The 22,674-nt window shown below is 44.8% G+C and overlaps 2 protein-coding genes across 4 annotated transcripts in view; one reads left to right on the top strand and one right to left on the bottom strand.

The window, feature by feature from the left end:
• The first annotated feature begins 380 nt into the window (after positions 1-380).
• Positions 381-8,132, top strand: g6pc3 (glucose-6-phosphatase catalytic subunit 3). Of its 3 annotated transcripts, XR_013935573.1 has the most exons (7): positions 398-725; positions 1,757-1,863; positions 1,946-2,036; positions 2,116-2,234; positions 2,981-3,122; positions 3,204-3,981; positions 4,220-8,097. XR_013935573.1 is itself a non-coding variant. In XM_080470213.1 (6 exons), exons 1-6 carry the CDS (start codon positions 508-510, stop codon positions 3,544-3,546), a joined length of 1,020 nt encoding a protein of 339 aa, XP_080326339.1. In that variant the 5' UTR covers positions 381-507; the 3' UTR covers positions 3,547-8,097. The 3 variants fall into 3 exon arrangements, 2 of the variants coding, with proteins under 2 accessions (XP_080326339.1, XP_080326340.1); XM_080470213.1 differs by having other exon boundaries at positions 381-725; positions 3,204-8,097; XM_080470214.1 differs by having other exon boundaries at positions 425-725; positions 3,048-3,122; positions 3,204-8,132.
• Positions 8,133-8,152: 20 nt separating this feature from the next.
• Positions 8,153-22,674, bottom strand: part of tanc2b (tetratricopeptide repeat, ankyrin repeat and coiled-coil containing 2b) — a 167,979-nt gene continuing 153,457 nt past the window's right edge. The window contains exons 18-31 of the mRNA XM_080470237.1: positions 22,502-22,662; positions 21,055-21,163; positions 20,776-20,898; positions 19,616-19,852; positions 19,323-19,532; positions 18,817-18,910; positions 16,998-17,131; positions 16,700-16,823; positions 15,741-15,916; positions 14,073-14,205; positions 12,103-12,194; positions 10,746-10,892; positions 10,537-10,637; positions 8,153-10,220 (exon numbers count right to left, since the gene is read on the bottom strand). Of these exons, the coding sequence (XP_080326363.1) occupies positions 8,174-10,220; positions 10,537-10,637; positions 10,746-10,892; positions 12,103-12,194; positions 14,073-14,205; positions 15,741-15,916; positions 16,700-16,823; positions 16,998-17,131; positions 18,817-18,910; positions 19,323-19,532; positions 19,616-19,852; positions 20,776-20,898; positions 21,055-21,163; positions 22,502-22,662 (3,888 nt within the window). The 3' untranslated portion in view covers positions 8,153-8,173. The remainder of the gene's footprint in view (positions 10,221-10,536; positions 10,638-10,745; positions 10,893-12,102; positions 12,195-14,072; positions 14,206-15,740; positions 15,917-16,699; positions 16,824-16,997; positions 17,132-18,816; positions 18,911-19,322; positions 19,533-19,615; positions 19,853-20,775; positions 20,899-21,054; positions 21,164-22,501; positions 22,663-22,674) is intronic.

The raw sequence follows: 22,674 nt of genomic DNA, 5'->3' as shown, positions 1-22,674 counted from the left end.
CATGCTTTCAGCTAGAGACTTCATTTAACTTGTAAACCTTTGCCACATCTGTCCACTATTCAGGTGACACTCTGAGTTGGAGTCACGCAAGGAGCGAGAACCCATTTAACGCTGCCCGCAGCTTTAATGTTATATATTAATTGCTCCCGCTGCATGGAGCAGGAGAAATTACCACTGGAATGAATTATTCATTTCTATTCTCTTATTTAGACTATTACAAATTAAATTGAATAAAGCGGGGTAGTTTGCTTGGAACAGATGCTGAATCGTTATTTCCACCTTTCCTTTATGTGAATAAAGGTAATGTGACGCTGTGGTTCAGAAGTGATGGCAGTTGACGTTGTAGTTGTAGACGTGTCGTCAGTGGAAGGTCGCCCTCTGCTGGAGGAACCTCGGTACTGCCCTCTGGTGCTTGTCACTTCCTGATGTAGAAAGCGTCCACAGCTTCACGTTAACTTTTATTTGCCCACCGGGAGAGTGTGAGGAGTAGAGGCCACGGGCAGCAGGATGGAGGCCGTGCACACCCACGGTGTCTGGATTGCAGAACGGCTCCAGCAGAGGTCCGCAGGTCTGGAAGACATCTGGCTGGTTGTCACTCACATCGGGGACCCAAAGGCAGCTTTTTTGCTCGTTTTCCCCTTCACGTACTTCTTTAGTAAACGAACCGGAGTGGCGGTGCTGTGGGTGGCAGCAGTGTCCGAGTGGCTCAACTTAGTGTTTAAATGGTGAGTCCAGCGGAATAATGTATTTTAATTGCAGCATGTTAGCATTTAGCTAAGATGTGTGTTTTACATCACCACCCGTCGGTGTCACTCGTTAGTTTGGTGTCATGTTTCTTCATCGAAACGAGAGTTATTTATAGGATTTTAATAAATTAAAAAAAAATCGTGTGTTTTGTTTTTAAATACGAAACGGCGTCTTTGACAACACAGTAGTGCAGCGCTATGAAGTGTCCGACGTGAAACAAGGAAGCGCTTGAACCTTTTAACAACTGACTATAGTGGGATTTATAAGAGTATTTATTTTTCACTTTATGTCACTCACAGATGATTTCTAAAATAATGACAATCTATTACATTCGATACATAAACATGATGCTTGATTAACCACATTTCTTTAGATACATTTTGTTGTTTACAATTACATAATTACATAAATCGAATTAAATAAGTAATTTGTGGTCCTGCACTGTATTTGTTTCTGTCATATATTCTGTTTTAGTTAAATAATTTGATTTGTAACATGGATTTCTTTCATTTTAAAATTCTAATTGCCTCTATAAACATTTTTCAATGCTCTCATCTGTATTCATCACAATTCTGAGAACTTTTTTTGATTGTTGCCTGACATGATGAGGAAGACACCTCGACACACAGCTGTCTGACAGAAAACATCCTCAATCATGATCGTCACTGACAGCATGGCCCCTGCTGGTGATTGTTTCAATAAAACCTTAAATAAAATGAAATAAAAAAATGTAACTGAATATTCAAGCAATTCATTCATTACTCGATTATTACTAAAATAACATTAGTTATAATGTGCCTGACAAGATGTCTTAAGAAAATAATTGTCATTAAAATTATATTTAAATTTTTGCTTTTCTATTTGAGCACATGAGATGTTAAATCAGAACTTCTACCAAAGTCTTTTTAGACAATTATCTGTATTTTTGCCAACTCTAGACGTGTGTTTTGTCATTTAGATGGATGGATGGATGGATGGAGCACAGTTGATCTAAATTTGTCCCCCACAGGCTGCTGTTTGGAGAAAGGCCGTTCTGGTGGATTGGAGAATCACGTCTGTTTCTCCAGAACCAGCCCACAGTCCAGCAGTTTTCATCCACCTGTGAGACCGGCCCAGGTGAGAGGTCACGTGTGAATCACAGTCACTGCATTGAATGTTTCAAACAGTCTGAGGTCCAATGTGGCCGTGTGTCTCTCAGGAAGCCCCTCGGGACACGCCATGGTGACGGCGGCGGTGTGGTGGGTCGTGCTGTCCTCGCTGGGTTCCTTTCTCTACGCACGCAGTCGCAGGTAAACCCAGTGACGTGAGCCGGCGCGACATGCTGGGCAAACATTTAGGAATCGGCGTGTAATCTGTGTCTCCTCTCAGTGTGGTGTTGTCATCAGCTCCCTACCTCTTCTATCTGGTGCTGCTGGTTTCAGTCGGACTCTCCAGGATCTTCATCCTCGCTCACTTCCCTCACCAGGTCGTCGCGGGAAGCATCATAGGTACCGAGCAACAGCTGGACCACGCGGCTCTGTTTGAAGACAAACAGTTTCACACAATTCTTTAAACTACTGCAAACTCTAGAAATATAGCGAACCTTTTCTTCAGGAAAATGAGCATATCTAAATGACTGATTGAATGACTTCAATCTCTATTTGAAAATAAACTCAGTCACAAACGTGATGCATTTATCTTAAAAAAAGAAAGATATCTGACAAATATTTGCTTGAAAACTACTGTAAGTGACATCTAATACGTCTCATAAGTCAGATTAAGTGTTTTTGTTTTAATTACAACAATTTTAACTAAAGCCATTTGTTTTCAGAGAATTTTTGAACAAGTTTTGGTCGCTTTTACGTGTATAATTGGACTGTAATGGTGTATCTTTATACCCTAAAGTCTGAAAGTATAAATAATTCAATTTCACTTTACCGTTAAATACACAAATTTTAGTGAGTGGCCTCTGAAGGATTAATTATTACCACCTGTTTGAATGATCTTGCTGTATTATGATGAACGGATTTTCATGAAATTCTAACTTTTATGCAAATAGTTACTTTTTGATCTAAAAAAAAGAAAGAATAATCTTTTTACTGTGCGCATGCATTTAACGTCTTTAACATAAACTCAGGAACAAACCTTGTTTGCTCAAATTACGTACTGACATTAAAGTCTAGAAGTAGCCATAGAAATATCCTCTTCTACATCAGAAAGCTGTTAAAGTTGTGTTTTGCACCGTCGTGTTCAGGCTTCATGTTGGGGCTCGCTTTGAGCCGCAGGGTCCCAGAAAGACGCCCCCTGTCGTTCTTCTTCAGCATCAGCATCGGACTGCTGCTCACTGCCCTCGCGCTTCACGCTGGATTGCAGCAGTTGGGAGTCGACCTCTCCTGGTCAGTACCTGTCTTGTGCTCATTCACGCCAGTCTCTTCAGTACTTTGCTTCCCACCTTCCGTTTCTCTTTTCGCCGCCAGGTCTATTGCTCTGGCTAAGAAGTGGTGCCGCCATGCAGAGTGGATCCGTCTGGACACGGCTCCATTCTCGTCCCTCACTCGAGACTGCGGGGCTCTCCTGGGTCTGGGACTGGCTCAGTACTGGAAGCCCGGGGGGTGGTCCTTGCCGTGGGCCCCCAGGGCTCTGTCACTGGCCTTCTCGTCCATGGGACTGTACCACGTCCACCGGCTGCCGCTGCCGGTTCGACCGCAGATCCTCTTCTACAGCCTGTTCTTCGTCAAGTTTGTCATCGTGCCGCAGATCGTCATGATCCTAGTGCCTGGGCTGGTGCACCTTTTCACAAACAAGAAGAAGAAGGACTGAGTGTGACATTTTTTCTCTCAGTCTGAGGGATTCCAGCTTCAATCCATCTTCAGCTTTATCCGATTCAGTCGTTGTGTGATGGCGCTGATCCCAGCTGACAGGGTGTGAAGGTACACCGGGACAGGAAGCCCGTTCTTCACACGGCAAACAACACTCACTTCATCTATTAACTGCAAATGCATGTTCTTTGACTGCGGGAGGAAATCGGAGTAAAACCGGAGAAAACCACACACATACGTGCAGAACATGCAAACTCTGTACAGAAACCCTGGAATCGAGCCACACGTTTGCTTTGAGGCTTTAAGACAGCTGTCCATTTCACGTTAAGTCACTCCAATCTGTATTTCGTTTGTTCACTGGTCAGCACTCTTGCCTCACAGCTCGGTTTCCGTGGAGTCTGCATGTTCTCCCAGTGCCTGCAGGAGTTTCCTCCAGGTACGCTCGTCTGCTCCCACAGTCCAAAAACTTGTTTGATGTTAACTGGTGTAACGTGTGTGTGTGTGTGTGTGTGTGTGTGTGTGTGTGTGTGTGTGTGTGTGTGTGTGTGTGTGTGTGTGTGTGTGTGTGTGTGTGTGTGTGTGTGTGTGTGTGTGTGTGTGTGTGTGTGTGTGTGTGTGTGTGTGTGTGTGTGTGTGTGTGTGTGTGTGTGTGTGTGTGTGTGTGTGTGTGACAGATCTCTCTGTGATGGACTGTCCACAGTGGATCCTGGTTATGCTGCACCTAAAAGATGGATGCTGGAAGGCACATCCTGAAGTGTTGGGAAAGTAAAATTGTTTCATTTTTGTCACTGTACAACAGTAAATGCAGCATCTTCTTTATTTGTTCCAGTTTACAGCTTGTTTGGGGTTGGGTTTTTTTGACCAAATTATTTAATCACGAGTTGATTCTTTGTTGGGGTGAAGTGCACTCTTAAAAAACAAATAAACAAAACAAAAAAAAAAAAAACAAATATGCATTTTGAAAGTGTAAAAAAATAAAAAAGTTGTTTGGGGGGTAAAAAGCAGGTTTGATGTGATGGAATCAGATTGAGGAAAAAGTTCAGTTTACCTTCCGGGTGCTTGTAGACTGCTAATAAAGCGTGGATGAGAAACTTTGACACTCATACTTTATTAATCCTTTTGGGGGAAATTAATTTTCCCAGGATGCGGTGGGCAGCCGCATTAAGGTGCTGACGGGGTTTAGGGGGTCATGCTGAGGGATTTCTGTGGGAATCAAACCTGCAAACTTCTGATAACAAATCTGCTTCTTTAGCGGCTCGGCCACCAAACCAATGCATGTGACTTAATCCATCCAATGGGAGCAGTTTGGGGTTCAGTGTCTTGGGGAGGGGAGAGACTGGGAATTGAACCAGCGACCTTCCGTTGGAAAGACAACCCCTCTGTGGGTCAATACTAGTGAAATAAATAACCGACATGCGGGTTGTTTTTTTTTAGTTGGTAACCATTTATAAATATGTTTTGCCCCCACTATGTTACATCAGTTTGACTGTACAGATTACAATCAGTTATCATGGGATTAAAAACACATTCTTTTTTATTGTTTTTAATTAAACGTCTTATCACAGCGATCTGAAAGCTCACATTTACAGACAAGAGAACTCTGCTCAGCAAGCAAATACATTAAAAAGAAAAGGAAAAAAAAGAAAAGAAAAAAAAAGAACCTGTTCGTGTGGCGAGGTCTGAAGGAAGAAAAATCATACGGGTCGTTTAGAGGGGAACGGCAGACTCTTTATCTCCATCCAAACACTGCATCACATACACACACTGGGTGGAGGGGGGGTGGGTGGGGGGGACTGCTATACACGTTTCTGCTTGAGCTCATGGAAAGAATAGAACATGCATCAGACTATTTACAGCAAACTAATATACACAGACAGCTTGAAACCATACACCCTCAACTCAGTAGAATTAAATTAAGTATAATACAGTTTCTGACTTCGTCTCTCCAGTAGCAGGTGAAGGAGGATCGACAGGAGACGGCTCGGATTGACCGCCTCTCTTCTCGATATTCTTTATCAACACATCCAAAATAAAATGTTACAGACAAATGGTCTATAACCTTTCCCACATATACAAATAACTTGAATATCTTCATTATTCCACATCAACTCTGAATATAGAGCGTCTGGATACTAAAATCTCAGTCTTTATTATTATTATTTTTTTTATATTGTTGCAGTAGATTTGACGTAGTTTAAGAGTGTGTGCAAGACCAGTGGATTAGACTGGTGATTTTTTATAGTTCTCTGAATACTTTTAATGATAAGGACTATGATTGGCTTCTTGCTTCACTAACGAACCCGAGCTGGACAGAAAGGAACATCCGAGCCTATATATACAACTTGTGCTAGAAAGTCTATATATATACACACACACATATCTCACCGGTTTAAAAACATTGTTTGCTCTTTGTCTCCTCATTCATCACTGCATTGCAAATAATAATGATAGTCTGGCGTCACTGGCCGGAGATGTGACCGATCACACACCCACTTTCTCTGAATTTCAACAACAAAAACAAAGTAAGTAAAAATACATAAAGTGCACCCTTAGTTAAGAACTTAACAGGCATTTTTAGTGCAGAGGTGGCTGAATAAAAGATGCATCATGGTTCAAAAGAAACAAGGCAAGGTAATGCAGGAGAGAGGGAAATGCCTGGAACGTGGTCGTGTGTGCATTTGCTTGCTTCAAGTCGCTGAGCGCTGTTCACGTTCGACCCGTCGTCCGTGAGGGACGATATAATCACCTCCGATCATCCACGATCCGCATCGGTCAGACCAACCGCGAGGCCGGGAGACGAGTTTATTACATTCAATGCTGAGATTTAGGTCTAACGTATCATTACTGGCAAAAGAAAGTTGGACATTTTCTTTTATAATTTAGGTTGTTTAACTCGTTGAAATTCGTGTGAATTAAAAGCTCAACCTCTAGCTTTTATGAAAATTTTTATGTCAGTGTAGACGTGGGTAAACGCACACACATTTCAGAATTTATAGTTAGAAAGTACATTTTGAATCCATTTTTCACTACATTAAGTAATACAGTCCGATATTCTAATGTGCTAGTTGCAAAAACAGTCACTCTTTTATGATCATTTATAGTGTACCTACGCGCGGTCAAATATTTTGTTGTAGTATTGTTTTTCTACATTTCTTTTATTAACTTATAATCACAATGATAAAACAGCACCAATGACATAGCTAAAGTCATCATGACTATCTGGAGACAAAAGACCAATTCTGAGTCCTGGATGTGAAGTTTTGGTCTGTTTCGATCCAGTTCAGAATGTTTTCATAAAATCCTGACAGTAGAATTTCTCTTAAACTTGATTTATCTTCTCTCCGTTCACGTTGCATCTTGTTAATAGAATCTGACTCTTTATGACAAGTGATCATAACTTGTGCATCCCTTTGTTTTCTGCGAAACCAACTAAAGGAATAACTTGAATATAGGAAACAACAGTTTTGATTATTCTTTCTTATCATAGCCTAAACAGCTCAGAGCCATTTGTTTTAGCAAACCACATCGTGTCCCCATCTGATTGATGAATTTATTATAAAAATAGGAAGAAACGTCACAAATTTGAGTAGTTTTGGTCATTTTTACGTCATACAATTGGCCTGTAATGCTGTAGCTTAGACAGTACAAATTCAATCACACCTCAGTTAAAATGTTCATTTTCCATAGATTTTAGTCACTGGCCCCAAAAGGGTTAATCATTACGACTGTTTGAATGTTGTTTTTTTTGCAATATGTCACTTAGCTGATTTTCATAAAATTGTCTCTTTTACAGAAATAAAACTGACTTTTCAATGTAAAAAAGTAAAATTTTTCAGTTGGAGCTTCTCCAAGTGAAATTAAATGATCTTTTAGTGCCACATAAGATGGGCTGCTTTGGGCAGAAAATAAACATCAGAAATTAGTGAAGCATTTTGACTCGACAGAGGTGATTATATCGTTCAAAGTTTGTCCCTCGTGTCACTGGTCCGGTTTCTGTGACGAGCAGTGTGATGCAGAGGCAGCGTTAACGGAATTAAATTCAAAATGCAAACTATTTCTTGTTTTATCTCTATGTACAATATATAACTTAATTATAAATATTGTCATTTTTCTCTAAGTACTGAGATGTTGAGCCTTTTCGTATTCTTCTGAGCAATGTACAGTATTGAACATATAATATTGTTTTACATAGAATAGAGCCTACTAGCAACCTTGGTTAAGAGCACACTTTGAAAGAACAGAAGATGGATAGAGTCCACAAGTAGAGTCCGATGGGTGGTACTTTCACGCTCACAGTCCCGCACGCTGGGGTCGCCTGCGGGCTCTTTGTGCCGCACGTTGGTCTTTGATTTAGAAAGAGATCAGAAGCCTCCTGCTAGAAGCCACCTGTGTGCAGAATATGATGAACGATTCACTTCTCACTGTAGGTTATATTTTTATATAAGATAATGTCTAATACCCTAAATGTGTGTGTGTGTGTGCGTGTGTGTGTGTGTGTATGTGTGTGTGTGTTTGTTTGTGGTGAGTTCTTTAAGCCAGGTTTGTCCATCCAACACACACGCAGGTCACATATCGAGCTAAGTATTGTTTCTCTCGCTTCCACAAACAATCCGAGTCCAACCGTCCAATCACACATTCGACTCCACAAATGGTCTCTTTGGTTTGATGGGGGATGTGGGGCCTTGGGTCCGGGAATCACGTGACAGCTGGCGGTACATGTTGTCCTGGTAGGCCTGTGCCACGGGAAGAGTCCTCGCCACCTTCACGTCTGGGTAGGTGGGCACCTGACTGACCCGCTCCATGATGTCCCCGCCGCCTCGCGAGCCGTTGGCCAGCTTGCCGAGCGAAGGGGGCTGGGTCTGGGAGTAGTAGTCCTCCTCCAGCAGGTGTCCGTTCTGGGCGTTGTTGGTCTTGTTGTAGTAGGCGATGTTGCCCAGTGAGGCCGGGGGGCTGTAGGTGGAGCCCTGGTGGACCAGCTGGCCGGGGGAGGTGGGGCTAATAGCAGAATCCATGGAAGTCATGGCCCTGGACCGCGAGGGCTGCTGCAGGTACTGCTGAGTCCGCGCCGTCTTGTCTATGATGCCCATGAAGGGTGTATTCCGAGAGCGAGTCAGCTCGCCCTGATACAGCCCCCCGCCACCTTGGGAAGGAGAAATAGGAGAGATGTCGTCGCAGGCGCGCTCGTATGTCGCTTGCAAGGGGATCTCCATCTGCTGGATGGACGAGGAAGGCCTGAAGCCCGGAGCTAAGTTGGTGGTGGATCCAGTGGAGATGTTGTTGCTAGACGGGGAGAATCGAAGGCCTACACTCTGAGAATGGATGAGGGGCCTGGGGGTGGGAACATGCTGCTTCATCTCAGTAGTATTGGCACTGACGGGGCGTCTCACCATGTGGGGAATCTCTGGAGAGCCCAGCTGGCAGGGCGGCATCGCGTTGGCACGCTCCAGTACGTGTTCGGAGACCGGGTAGTAAGCGGCGGACTGGCTGCGGCTGATCTGAGGCGTTTGGCTGTAACGGATGCCCCCCGGGCCCCCGCTGCTGGCGCGGTAGGCAGAGGAGGGGCGCTGGGGTAGTTCATCCTTCAACAGGCTCGACTCCATAACCCCTCCTCGGCCGCCGTGCTGACAGAGGGCCCCAGAGCTGATGCTGGCCTGCACCTGGGGCATGGAGCGACCATCCAAAGAGGGCTGGTACACCAGACGGCTCTCCATATCAACCGAACCCCCCTGGTAGCGGCCGCCCATGGAGTGGCCCATCGGGCCACCGTAGCTGCTGTTTCCCATCACGTTGCTGGGCTGGTTTGTGCGAACTATCTGAGCTATGGAGGGTTGGAGGCGGAGTCCTTGGGCTTGGTGGTGCTGGGAGGAGATGGAGGGCTGCGAGCTCAGCTGGAACGAACGCTGGCTGCTCATCTTGGAGAGCGGAGACTTGGGCCGTCCCGGGAGCTGCTCCGTCTGGTAGCGCACAGGCGAGCCGGACTGCGACCTGTACAGACAAACACTTTCTAGCGGCGGACTGGCTCTGTACTGAGCAGAGCGGCGTAAAGGGGAGGGCGGGGGGCTCTGATGGTCCGGAGGCGGGCTGAAACGGTAGGAGGGCTGGTGCACCGGGGAGGTGTGGGGAGGGCTGTGGCGATAGTGGGAGTTCTGGTGTGTCGGGGAGAGGGAGGGCGACGTGGCGTGGTACGAGCCTCGAGTCGGGGAGGACATGGAGGAGGAGGTGGGGTGATATTCATACGGCTGACACATGGGTGAACCCCCGGCTAAGTAAATCTGATCTGGATGTGTGGGGGACAGCGGGGGGCTCTGGATGATGGGGAGGCTGGAAGGGTTGGTGAGAGACTCGGGCGGAGGTAGACCCATGGACATGGCCTCCAGTTCCTGCTCCAGGTAGTCCTCGTCCACAAACAGGTCCTGCACGGGCTCCATGTCCTCCAGACGGGGCTCCGGGGGAGGGGGGAGGGGCATGGAGAGGGACAGGGACTCCTCCTCTTCTGGGGGAGGCGTAGGAGGAGGGGAGGGCGGAGGCTCCAGCTCTAGGTCCTGCTGCTGGTGCTCCTCCTGGATGAGCTGATGACACTCCTCCTCCACCCTCTGCAGCAGCCGCTGGATTTCTCGGTTGTTCGGGCACTGCTTTATGGCTTCATTCAGGTCCTCTAAGGCTTCAGGAAATTGTCTGGAAACAAGAAAAATCATTTAACTTTCAAAACAGTATGGAGGTGGATGATGGGAGTCACAGAATTGCAGTGACCATTCATCATGACCAGTCGCCAGTCTGTCCATTCGAATGGTCAAACAACAGCACCTGCTAGTGGCCCAAAATATAAACGACATTGTTTTCAAAATGTTGCCGTGTAAACGTGAAAGCTTTCTGAAACGACAATGCAAAAACAATTGGAATGTTGTTGTGTAAATGGGGACTAAAAGGCACTGAAAAGAGTGGAGGTTTTCAAGTGTTTCCTTCAATATTCAGAGGGATAAACGGAATGTACCTGCTGCTACGCTTGGCGCGCGCTCTGGCGTAGTACGCCTCGTACGATTTTGGTTTCAGCTCCAGTGCCTTGGTAGCAAATTCCTCAGCCATCCCAAAGTCCTGAAAGAAGGTCGATCAGAAAATACAAATCGAGTTAATTGATTTTTTTTTTAATAATCAAAATTAAAGCGCAAACCGTCACCCACAGGTTTCGCTCAGCTCACTTACATTCATTTTCCTCCGACATCGGGACAGATTGAGGAAGAGCGATACTTTGAGTTCCCTGAATGTCTTGAGGTCCTCGCTGAAGCCTTCGCGTGGAAACTTTTTGAGAGCGTACTGGTAACGCTGTGCAGCCTCCTTCACCTTCCCCTTCTGTTGGGCGAACAAACACAGGAAGCTGGTTTATGGACCCTCGTTGCATACGTGGGTGAAATGGCCTGAGTCGGTCACCTTTACTTACAAGGAGATCCTGGCTGATCTCATGTATTTATGAACAGGAAAGTGCAAAATCATTCAGGTCAAGACATCCTCTAAAAAAATGTGTTCTGTCTCTGAGGGCTGTGAGACATGAATGATGTCTGTTCTTTCGCTGGTTCTTATTTGTCTGGCTATGTGAACCTTTTGAGATATACAGATTTAATCCCACTGAGCACCTTTAATTACAGATTATAAGGTACTTCTATTAGATTCTGCTGGATGAAGTAAGGTTTCTTTATGCTAGAACTATGGAATTTTGTAAAACTGCAGCTTGTTATGGCCATTTCTCCTCCTTAAAATGTTTTTTTCCATCTTTGGTTAAATGGTAATATGTTACATGTCACTGTCATAAATAAAAGGATATAACTCAGGGATGTCAAACTCATTTTAGTTCAGGGGCCACAAACAGCTTGAGCGGGTCAGACGAGTAAAATAGTACCATAACAACCTTAAATTTTAAACTTTAAGGTTTTGCTATGTTGTGGCGCAGTATATGAAGAAAATGTTGATATAAAAAAAAACAAACAAACAAAACAACTTACTACTTAAGACTACAATCTCAAAATCTAAATTGAATTTTAATAAAAGATTCTGGTGCAAAATCCAGTGAAATGTCCACGAAAACGTCTCTAGCTGTTGCATGATGCATGTTTTTATAAACTCACCCTTAAAGAAAGAAATTTGTTTGCCTTGACACCCCTGATGAACTGAAATCATACACACATATGTAACAATGATGTCCTTGGATCTAGGTGTGAAGACAGATTTCACCTTTTTTATTTTTGCATATCATATATGTAATGTTTTTTAACTGAACTGTTAACCAGAAAGTCAACCAAAGCTGACTTATGCAGAACATAAATGAAACTGCCACATTATACTAACAGGTCATTTAGTTCAGCCATAAACACAGATTTGACTAAATATGACATGCAGAAGTGTGATTATCCTTCATTTTTTAAAATAATAATAGGAGTAATAAATCTTCATATTTCATTAATGGGAAGAACAGCAGCTTTTGGAAGAAAATCATTTAAAATTGACCGGCGTGTCTTCATCTTCCTGTATGAAACAGGAGCTGCTGTGTGTGCAGCAGCATGCTGACCTTGTAGAAACCGTCCCCCTCCTCGATGAGTTTGCTGAGTAAGATGATCATGATGTCGGGTTTGGAGGTGGCCATGGCCCACGTGGCTGGACCTGCGTAACACAGGGAGGAGCAGATGAAAACAAAAAACAAAAAGAAAATGCAGTGAGAAAAGGAGGAACGAGGAGGGAGGGAGGAGCGACTGGGCGCCACACTACGCACGACAATAAGAACAGGGACGAGGACGACAGCCAAAATGAGGAATGGAAGAGAGAAGACAGGCAAACCACTGCAAGAGGAAAGATCACAAAAGTCTGGCTTTGTTATGAGACAATATTCATTTGAACAACGCTGCGAGTTCCAGGACTAAATATAGCAAAAACTCCATGGACATTTGAGCTTGACTGAAATCATTTATTAAAACAAGTTCAGATAGATTTTGGAAGAGGGGAAGTATAAATCAACTAAACCTAGACTCGGCTACAGCTATGAATTGTATCATTTACCAATTAACTAATAAAAACAAAATGTACAAATCATTCATTCCTGCTTCCCTGTAAGCAAAGTCAAACATAATTTTCAGACGAATGTGTTTTTCTGGACATATACAAACACCACAGATATGAAGAGGAGGAGGAGGAGGATCTTGCACAAGGAGAACAATAAACAGAGAGAAGCAAGCAGGAGGAGTATAACGGGGCTCTGCAGGCGTTAGCGGTCCTCTGAGCTGAAATGCCGCTGACTGGCCTAGCTGACGCTGAGGAAAACGATGGACGATGCAGAGCGCGTCGCGGCGCTGCAGTCTGTGGTGGCGGTGGCACAGAGGAGTTACAGATAACATGCATTTTCCGCTAAGTCACAACAACGCCAGTGATACGGTGCACGTCCATCATGCATCTGTGGGATGGGAAGTCAACACCTCGGTACGACGTCACAGGCCGGAGGCCGGGCATGCTGCCGTTAGCGTCTACCTCTAGGCAATCCCCACCGGGCCACTGACAGCGTTAATGACAATGTGTGTGATTGTTTGTCAGTTTGGGAAGGTTTTGGTAGCTAAGCTCGCCTGCCGACACTCAGGACGACACAGACAACACAGAAAGAGGAGATAGAGCTGTCAAAATGCCTGGTAGGGTGAGAAGTCGACAGCCTTGGCTTTACCTCGGGGCCGACTGGGCAGCGTCTGACATCCTGGGGCCGGAGAGAGAGGCGGGGATGGGGGTGGGTGGTAGGGTGAAGGAGGAGGGGGAGAGGAGGAGGTCAGTGGGAGGGGGGAGGGGGGGGGGGGGGGGGTCCCGGAGAAAACAGGGGGTTGTAGGAGTGCGTAAAAGCGAAAGGAAAGAAGGAGAAAGAGAGGTGATGGTGGAGGAGAAGTGAGAAAAGGAACACAAGCAGCAGTGAGAAGCGGAGATAATTGCCGCAGCAAAAAAAAAACAAAAGCAAACAAACAAAACAAAGTACAGATACCGAACACCGCAAGCGCTAATAACAACCTGTCTCTTGAGCAATTGCAGAGGAACAGAGGAAGAGGATGTGATTGAGAGAGGGACAGGGAAGAGAGCGTGAGCGATAGAGACAAACGAGACAGAGAGAGAGAGACAGAGAGAGAGAGAGAGAAAAGGCAAAACAACACAGCTGCAACAGTAGTACAATAAAAAGAAACGGCACATCGGAGCCATAAAGAGCTGAGGAGAAGCAGCGCGGGGCAGCAGAAGGGAGGCAGATCACATACAGGACGTGGTTCACGCCACATGGAGAGACAGACCTGAATCCATGGCTCAGCCTCACACAGTGCTCTGCAATGAGCAGCAGGAAGTGTGCACTCAAAACAGGCGCAATTTCCTCTGCCAGTCGTTCATGCAGCTCATGCTTAAACTCTTAAAGGATGAAACATGTTGTTTCTCATTTTATAGTCGGTTTACGTGGCGGCTACAGGATGCCTTTCGTGGGCAAAACAGGAATCCTCCCGAGAGAGTCCGGCAGCCTGTTCTTACCTATCTTGGCTCCTTTCTTGAGCAGGGCGACCACCACGGAAGTGTTCCTGCAGCCCACCGCCCGGTCCAGAGGCCGCATGCCGCTGTAGTCCACATGCTCAATCATGGCGCCGTGGTCCACCAAGAACTGGACCTGAGTCCACATGGAACGGAAACAGTCATCACAATGTATTCTTCCACATTGATCAATATTCATCACATAACAGGGGGTTTTATTTGACGATTCGTCTGCCTGAAGAAGCTTGACTTCTTCCTCCCTCTTTTCAGACATCTTAAACTAGATACATGTACTATATGTGTATGTATTTGAGTACGTATATCGAGATCATTGTGTGTACATTTGGCATAGATGGATTTATTTTGTATATATGTTATATATTCATTAAAAATTATTTAGTTGTTTATATTAATCTATACAAATGTCCATATGCAAGTGTGTGCGCATGCACTTATATATACATTAGTATATGTCATATTAGTTTAAATACATTTTTTGTATGTTTGTATTGATAAAATAATAAAAAAAAAGAAACTACAAGATTTGTTTCTATTTGATTAAAATATGTCCATTCATTCATCCATCCATCCAAATATGTACATGCAGTTGTCAGAAATACAGAGTTAAGACAGCCACACTCACTATTGAAATGAATTATATAGTTCAAATTACATTACATTAGGATGTACGTATCCTTACATTTATAGAAACCCACTATCAAACATTGTGTAGTCAGTGGGGTTCCTACTATTCATCTCACAGGTGGATAGAAATGTCTGTTTCTGTGCTGGAGGTAAATATGGAGTTCACATCATTTCATACCAAAGCTAAACTAAAAAACATGCACTTTCCCTGATGAGGCTGATTACAGCAATCTGGATAACACATTCAAGAAATGTTGTCTTTTGATGATGCGCTAAAAATATAAGCACTCACACAAGTGCTGCAGTTTAAAAATGAAACCAAGAGTGGCGCTTTCAGTGGTCTGGCTTCAAAAACATTCCTGACGTGGATGTTGTGCCAGCGTTCATCACGGCAGCAGACAGCTGAAGCAGGCTGGTCTGAGGCCGTTTCCTCTCTGCCCAGATTAAAGAAGCCAGTTGAAATGTGTGGTCTTGTGTTGTGCAGTGAGAGGGGAGTACAGACGGCTGTTTGATGGATATGCCACAACAGAATGTCTGAGACAAATGCTACGAGCTACATCCGTGAACAACCAAGAGAAAAGCCGCAGAGAATCACGTTCATTTGTTTGAAACACTGATGGAGACTCTGTTATTACTGCTGTGCATTTATTTATGTTGTATCTTTACATAAAACATTTTAGTAAATAGAAATAAAGAGCACTTCATTAACTTGATACGACGTACAATTGGAGAGTCGCTCCTCTCTCAGTGCAAAGGAATAAAATGTAAACCTAAAATAATATAATGTAAAATGGCAATAGTTTCACAGATGCTTCTGTTTATGCAGTCAGATTATCAGCCAACTCCACATTTTAGACAAGCTGCACACTTAGCTGCGATAATAAACTCATAAGACTCCTTTAGACTCCTTTAAAAAAAAAAAAAAAAACTCCCCGTAGAAGAATTTGAAAATAACCTCTGGACTTGCTTGAGGTTTTAAAGGTCCCTCAGCAAACTGGCTCACTTTCATCCTCGCTCTCTACTCACCACTTCCGAGTCGCCGTAGAAAGCAGCCAGGTCGAGCGGCGTGCGCCCGTTCTTGTCGGCGTGGTCGGTGGTGGCGCCGTTCTCCACCAGGCAGCGGACCACGGGCAGGTGGCCTTTGAGACACGCCCAGCTCAGAGCGGTCAGACCCTCCTTATCCATCAGAGACAGAGAGGCTCCTGGGAACACACAGCGGTTGGATTGGATTCAGGACCCGCAGTGACTCTTGTGGTAAAGAGAGTATTTTGCACCAAAAACGTTTCTTTAAAATTGACTTTACGTCAAGATTGTAGTCGTTTTTGGAAGTAATTGTTAGGTTTTGCAACAAGATCAACATTGTCATCACGTATACTTAACGTATGCGCCACAACAAAGAAAAATGTATAAAAGTCAACATGACACTAGATGACACTGGTTTGTGGCCCTTGAACTGAAACACCCCTGAGCGAAACCATCCAGGACAGACTTCCATTTCCAAGAGGGAACATCTAATCTAAATACAGTGAAACGACTTTTAGGAAGACATGTAGAATTTAAAGTACTACCGTATAATACTTATGTTACATTTTCACTTTTTGTTTGCCTTTTCATGGGGATTCTTCCTCAGCAGCTTTTCTCCACATCTATTAAATATGATTTCCTTACATCCTCCAGGTCTGATTCTGACACACAGGTCATGTTTACAGAGATGAAGCATTCTTTTTTTTTTTTTTTTTTTTTTTTTTTAAGATCTGTACTTAAAACCTTGAAAGCAGCGACACAGAGACGGGAGGCAAAACTTCTTAGTCTATTCTGAAGAAAGATCAAGGACTGTCAGTGTGATTCACACTGTATTTATTACCATCAGGCAAGAGCCGCACATTGTTATCGCTTCATGTTCCTTTGCACAAAATACAGATTTTTTTTAAACATTTTTATTCAGATTGATGAATAATTTGCTCAAAGAAATTTGGTCGACTCACCTTGAGACAGCAGAAACTCCACCGTGCCCAAGTGTCCCTCAGAGGCGGCCATCATCAGAGGAGTGCGACCCTGCTTGTCAGCCAGATTCACGTCGGCGCCGTGCGTTAGGAGCAGGTCCACAATCTGCGGCATCGAAAATGAAGCATTTGTGTGACAGAAGAACGACAAACTAATTACTCGAACACCAACAAGTCCAAAAAAGAAAATAAACGATTCAGACGAAAAAAAGAATTCAAAGCAAAAAGGAAACTCGGAAGGACGTGGACATGGATCCCACGGGAGCGGCCTGCCACTGACCTGCCAGTGTCCCTGCCGGACGGCGCTGAACAGCGGCACGATGCCCCGTCTGTTGGGCTGAGCGACGGCGGCGCCCTGCTCTAGTAAGAGGCGACAGACCTCCAGCTTCCCCCGACCGGACGCAGCAGTCAGAGCTGTGAGGAGGAGGAGGAGAATGAGGAAGAGGAGGAAGAGAGGACGATGAGTGGTTTATCTACCCAGGAGAAATCACATCTCGAGATCCTCCGAGTGCCTTCATGCAGACACGAGGAAAAGACCATCTGTTAAGTCGACACCAGGAGATTTTCTGGTCAGTGGAAAGGAGACGGTAACATAAAATTATCATCTCATTGCCCTTTAAGTGTATTTGGCTCAGTTGTTGGCGAAAGGTAATCACTAGAGGAGAAGCCTTCGAAGGAAGGTAAAGTACAAGGGCTTTCGCCTCAGATACCCAAATACAATCCGTAGAGCTCAGAGTAATCACTAGACAAATGAAATGCATGTGAGAACAGATATAAAGAAGAATGTGAAAATAAAAATAGAATAAAATGTTTCGTGTCGTAACAATTTGTTGAGGCTTCATGGAGCCGCTGCAAAGAGCTAAAGAGCCACAGGTTGCAGACCTCTGGTCTACGGGAATGTGATCAGGTCCAAAGTTTTTGGAAGAAAAAAAAAACAAAAAGTGTATCAGGCATGTTTTATGCCCTCTAATGCCAAATTATGTGTGCTTGGAAAATTCCCTAAAAACCTTTAACAAAGCTCGAAGCGGCAGAAAGGTCTGCTGCAGGCTCGGAGATCTATCGCACTTTAATTCATACTCTTAATGGCTTGAGACTAAAATTGTTAATTGCTTGCTTTAGTGTATTTCTTCTTTCATGTGCTCTTAGCAAAGAGTTGTCCAGCGAGTGCAATTCTTATTTTTGAACTAACAACTTTTAAACATTCCTCTGAAGTCTAGAATGTTCTCTGTGAAAAGCAATGTTGGTGTATTTTACGTGTACCGCAGTTGAAATTGTTGTGGATCAAATACACTGATGGGAAACACAAATAATGTCAATTAATAAACCTTTACAGCTGCACACTGCCGTGACTTTTCTCTGTTGCTACATCATTACAGTTAATGTTTTCTGGGCAGACAGGAAACTTCTTAGCCATGTGAAGATACACCGAAATGATTATAATCTATTCTAATGAGATAGAAGCTGGAAGGATCATCGCAGCACATCATATATATTCTATAACACTGCTTTGATGTACTGTATTCAATCAATCTGTAGGCACTGATATATTCTCTCCCTCTGGCTCTGTCGAACAGAATGCCATGTTTTTAGCTGACTTATTTAAGAACAGTGGAATTAGAAATCATCTTCCAGAACAGCCGTTGCCCTTCTGATCCCTCATAAACAGTGAAAGTACGGCTGAGTGAGTGCAAGTCGTCAGCTGCCAGCGAGAAGCCGTCCGCACGTTTCCACGCTGCGATGAGGCTTTATGGCTTCAGGTTGTGACGATACATTACATTTCTCAACACCCTGCCACGGCGCGATCAGAGCAGTCATTTCTAAGCACCCTGGAGCACCTTCCTCCTCCTCCTCCTCCTCCTCCCCTCCACGAGCCCAGCCCCGTCTCTGCTCCAGTGACACCACTGCACTGTCATCAGCGTCTGACGCAGCAGCAGCAGCACCATCTGCACTGCAGCGCTCTGCCTCACAAACGCACTGAATTCACTCCAGGTCTCAGGACGAACTGTGTTTTTTTTTTTACTCGCATTTGTCCACGAGAGCCTGAACGAGTGTTCTGCATTTGGGCTCTCTGCTGTGTCAGAGTGAGCGTGTACTCTCACCCGTCTCCCCCCACAGCGTGTCGAAGTTATTGATCTGAGCCCTCTCCACCTCCTCTTCATCTTTCTCCGGCAGGTCCAGCAGGTAGGAGACAATCTGACGGGGGGCAAACGTTCAGGAGGACACAGATTAATGCTCGACTTTATTTCGTAAATCTTTTCTGCGACAAGATGGAAGAGGATGAACTTTAGATGTGATCATCAGCAGCCAATCTGACGCGGGCAATAATTAACAGTTTAATATCACAGAGGACGGATTCTCACTTATTACATTAGCACAGAGAGAGAGAGAGAGAGAGAGCGAGCACAACAGCAAGAAAAGAAGTACGGAAGAAAGAAAGAAAGAAAGAAAGAAAGAAAGAAAGAAAGAAAGAAAGAAAGAAAGAAAGAAAGAAAGAAAGAAAGAAAGAAAGAAAGAAAGAAAGAAAGAAAGAAAGAAAGAAAGACAGTCAGATCTAATCAGTCTTGAGAGCGATGACGCGGCCCAGTAACGGACACCGCGGCCGTACCTCTGTGTATCCCATGCTGGCTGCAGCGATGAGCGCCTGCTGGACGGCGTGGCTCTTGGTGAGCGCCACCTGCTGCTGGCTCTGTGGCGACTGCTGCTGCTGGGGCGTCGAGGTCCAGTCACACTGGATCAGAAACTTCACCACCTCCATGTGGCCCCTCAGGGCGGCGTGCACCAGGGCGCACTGTCCGTTCTTGTCCAGATGGTCCACCTGGTGACAGGATAGAGAAGTTAGTGAGGGGGAGGGTCACCACCAGGGTGCGCTCTGTATCCTCCCGTTTCCTCCGCACACACCTTCGCTCTCTTTCGGCACAGAGCGGTCACGATGGCCATATGTCCCCCGGCGGCGGCGTAGCCCAGCGGCGTGAGGCCGCTTTCAGACTGGGTGTCAACGGAGGCGCCGAACTCTAGCAGCAGAGCCACCATGTCCATGTAGCCCAGGTGGGAGTGCACACACAGGACGGGGGCGTTGTTCAGCACCTCGGTACGGTAGTTCACGTTGGCACCGCCCAGCATCAGCAGCCGGCTCACCTGAACGAGGAAGAAACGCCTGAGAAGCAGTTCTCACGTACAATGGCGACTTGATAAAGAGGAGGCAAGGAGACGCAACAAAAACAAATATATACAATAATACAGCGACCTTAGAAGAGAGAAAGTAGTATTTACAGTGTTTAAAGTGATACATAATAAGAAATAAATCGATAAAAGATAAACAGTGCAGAGATCCTTCATTATTGGTTGTTTAGCATGTACAAATGTATAAAGTTGGACGGCCTGTTGCAGACGATTCAAGTCATTTGCAGCAGAAAACTGAAAAGAGGAGGGACCAAAGGAGATACGGACTTTAAGTATGACCAGACCAGGGGTCTGCAACCTGTGGTTCTGGAGCCACATGTGGCTCTTCAGCCGGTCTGAAGTGGCTTTGTGAAGCATTTGGAATACGATTTGTAAATAAACATTTTCTTCTCATTTTTGTTTTATGAGCATTCCACATTGATTTTTCAAAATTTGTCTCACCGCCACGTGAGAAACAACTAAAACAGGCAGAATAGAAGGATTTGTTGACAATCGGCGGTGGAACTACTGAAAAAAAAGAAAAACTGTTCAGGAATAACGAGCAAACTATAATGATTAAAATGGCTGGCTTTTCTTTTTCAGGGAAAGAAAAAAATTGAAAAAAGAAAAGAAAAAAAACTGAACAATTATTATCAAACAATTTCATATGATTAGCACGTTCTGCGGCTCCAGACAAATTTGATTTGGTGGAAAAAAATCACAGAACTTGCACTTTCAGTCGTAAAGGCCGCAGACCCCTGAATCGCGCTGACGAAGCTACTAGAACGGAGAGCGCGACACACCAAAAGTCTCGAGGAAAGTCAGAGTGGCGTCTCGCTCGTAATACCAAAACTGCCTTGTGTATCCAGATCGTGTTGAAATTCGGCGTCTGCTGGTACCTTGATGTTGGGAGTGTAGAGGTTTCGGAGAGAAGAAAGCGCAGCTGAAAGACCCTCTGTGCTGTAGGATACCCACAGGCCTTGCAAGATAGATGAGGAAACTCCGACTTTCTTGCTGAGACCCTTGAAGAGAGCGAGAGAGAGCGAGAGAGAGAGAGAGAGAGAGAGAGACGGCGTGTAAATATTCATTACTGTGGCGCTAGACCAGACCACAGCTGCGCGGGGGCGTGCGTGTGCATGCGTGAGCGCAGATGAGTGCGAGGACAAATAATGGTATACCTTGAAGATATGTGCTTTGAGGATGTGGTGGCCCAGCTCAATAGTCTGCTGCCTGTTCAGCTTGTTCTCCTGCCGCGAGAACCAGAAGGCCAATAGGGTGTGCCCGCTCCTGCAGAGAGGATAAACATCTCTCAATACGCGCACACTGACTCATCAGGTCGTTACCCCGCATTATCCGCACAGTCGGCAGAATTAGGTTTAATTATAACACAGGAAATGAAATGTTCCTTCGCTGCGAGATAAACATTATGTACTGTACCTGCAATAAAAAAAAGGGGGGGGGGGGGGGGGGGGGGGGGGGGGGGGGGGAGAGAAAAAGAGGGAGCTCTCAATTTAGGTCCGCTGATCACATTACGCAACACCGTGGGCTGAGGTGCATTCCTGCATGTGGCTCTGTGTTACAGCGACACATGCTTTTTTCCCTCATCAGTTTTGTTATTGTTGAACTCTTATGCTTCTTTTCGTTCACCGCTGAGGCACGTCACCAAACCACTGATTCTAAAACTCGCAGGAATGAGACAAAAAGAGTTTTGTGACTAGAAACTTTCTATAAAGATTCTGGGAGTCAGACTGTAAAATACAGACAAGCTTCACCAGAAGCAAGAACGGCACCAAAATAAATCCAAACAAATCCACTCAGTCCAGTAGTAACAGAACAGTAGTATTTCAGACATACTTCATTACCACTCTTAAGTAGTTTTTTTGTTTTTACTTTTTACTTTTATATTCACTCAAAAAATATGATGGTTTCTCACATCCACAGCTAAACTTCCTCTTTCAGTTTTTTAAAACGCGCTCAGTGGGATTTATTGTGTTTCGTATAAAGTCCAGGAAGTTCATGACTCTTGATTGAATCATGACGTGGGTCTCATGATGGAAGAATCACAGACCATAGTAATGTGTGTGTGTGTGTGTGTGTGTGTGCATGTTTCATTGCAACTGCCTTAAAAATGATTGTCAATTGTTGTGTATTTTGAATTTAAAGTGCATGTGAGAACTCTGATTCTGTGTGGCGTCTGCACTTGAATCAACACATGAATGCATGTGGACATATATGAAACTCTACTGCATCCGTCCCTAAAGGGAAAAGCACATAAACGTTAGAAACAATCATCAAACAAAATGAAAAAAAAAAAAGGTCTTAATGTATAAAACAAACCGGTTGAACTTGGACTTTTACAGTTTTTTCAACTAATCTGGTAGTAATAGTGTAGAGTTGGATTTTTGGATGTTAAAATCAAACATTTCATTTCACATGGTCTCGAGCTGAACCGGTCTGTCAGGAAGCTTCACGGTCTCTGTTTGCTTATGATCTCATTTTATTCAACCTCATTTTCTACGCAGCGTCACACAGAGAGAGAGAGAGAGAGAGAGAGAGAGAGAGAGAGAGAGAGAGAGAGAGAGACTTTCGGGTCTCGTCTCATCTCTTCCCTCGTCCCGTCCTCACCTCGGGTCGCAGAGGAACTTGGTCTTCTCTCCCTCCTCCCTCCAGATCAGCCACTCTCTGAAGGAGGGGTGAACGAACATCCTCGTCCCGTCCCTCCTCTTCACGAGGAAGACCGACAGGTTGTCCACACGTTGCTGGAAGTCCTCCCAGTCCAGCGTGCCCTGCAGCCGCAG

This window comes from Lipophrys pholis, assembly GCF_963383615.2.
Source record: "Lipophrys pholis genome assembly, chromosome: 1".
Taxonomy (NCBI): domain Eukaryota; kingdom Metazoa; phylum Chordata; class Actinopteri; order Blenniiformes; family Blenniidae; genus Lipophrys; species Lipophrys pholis.
Note: the sequence above shows the minus strand (reverse complement) of the source record. Positions and strands in the feature narration are given on the sequence as shown.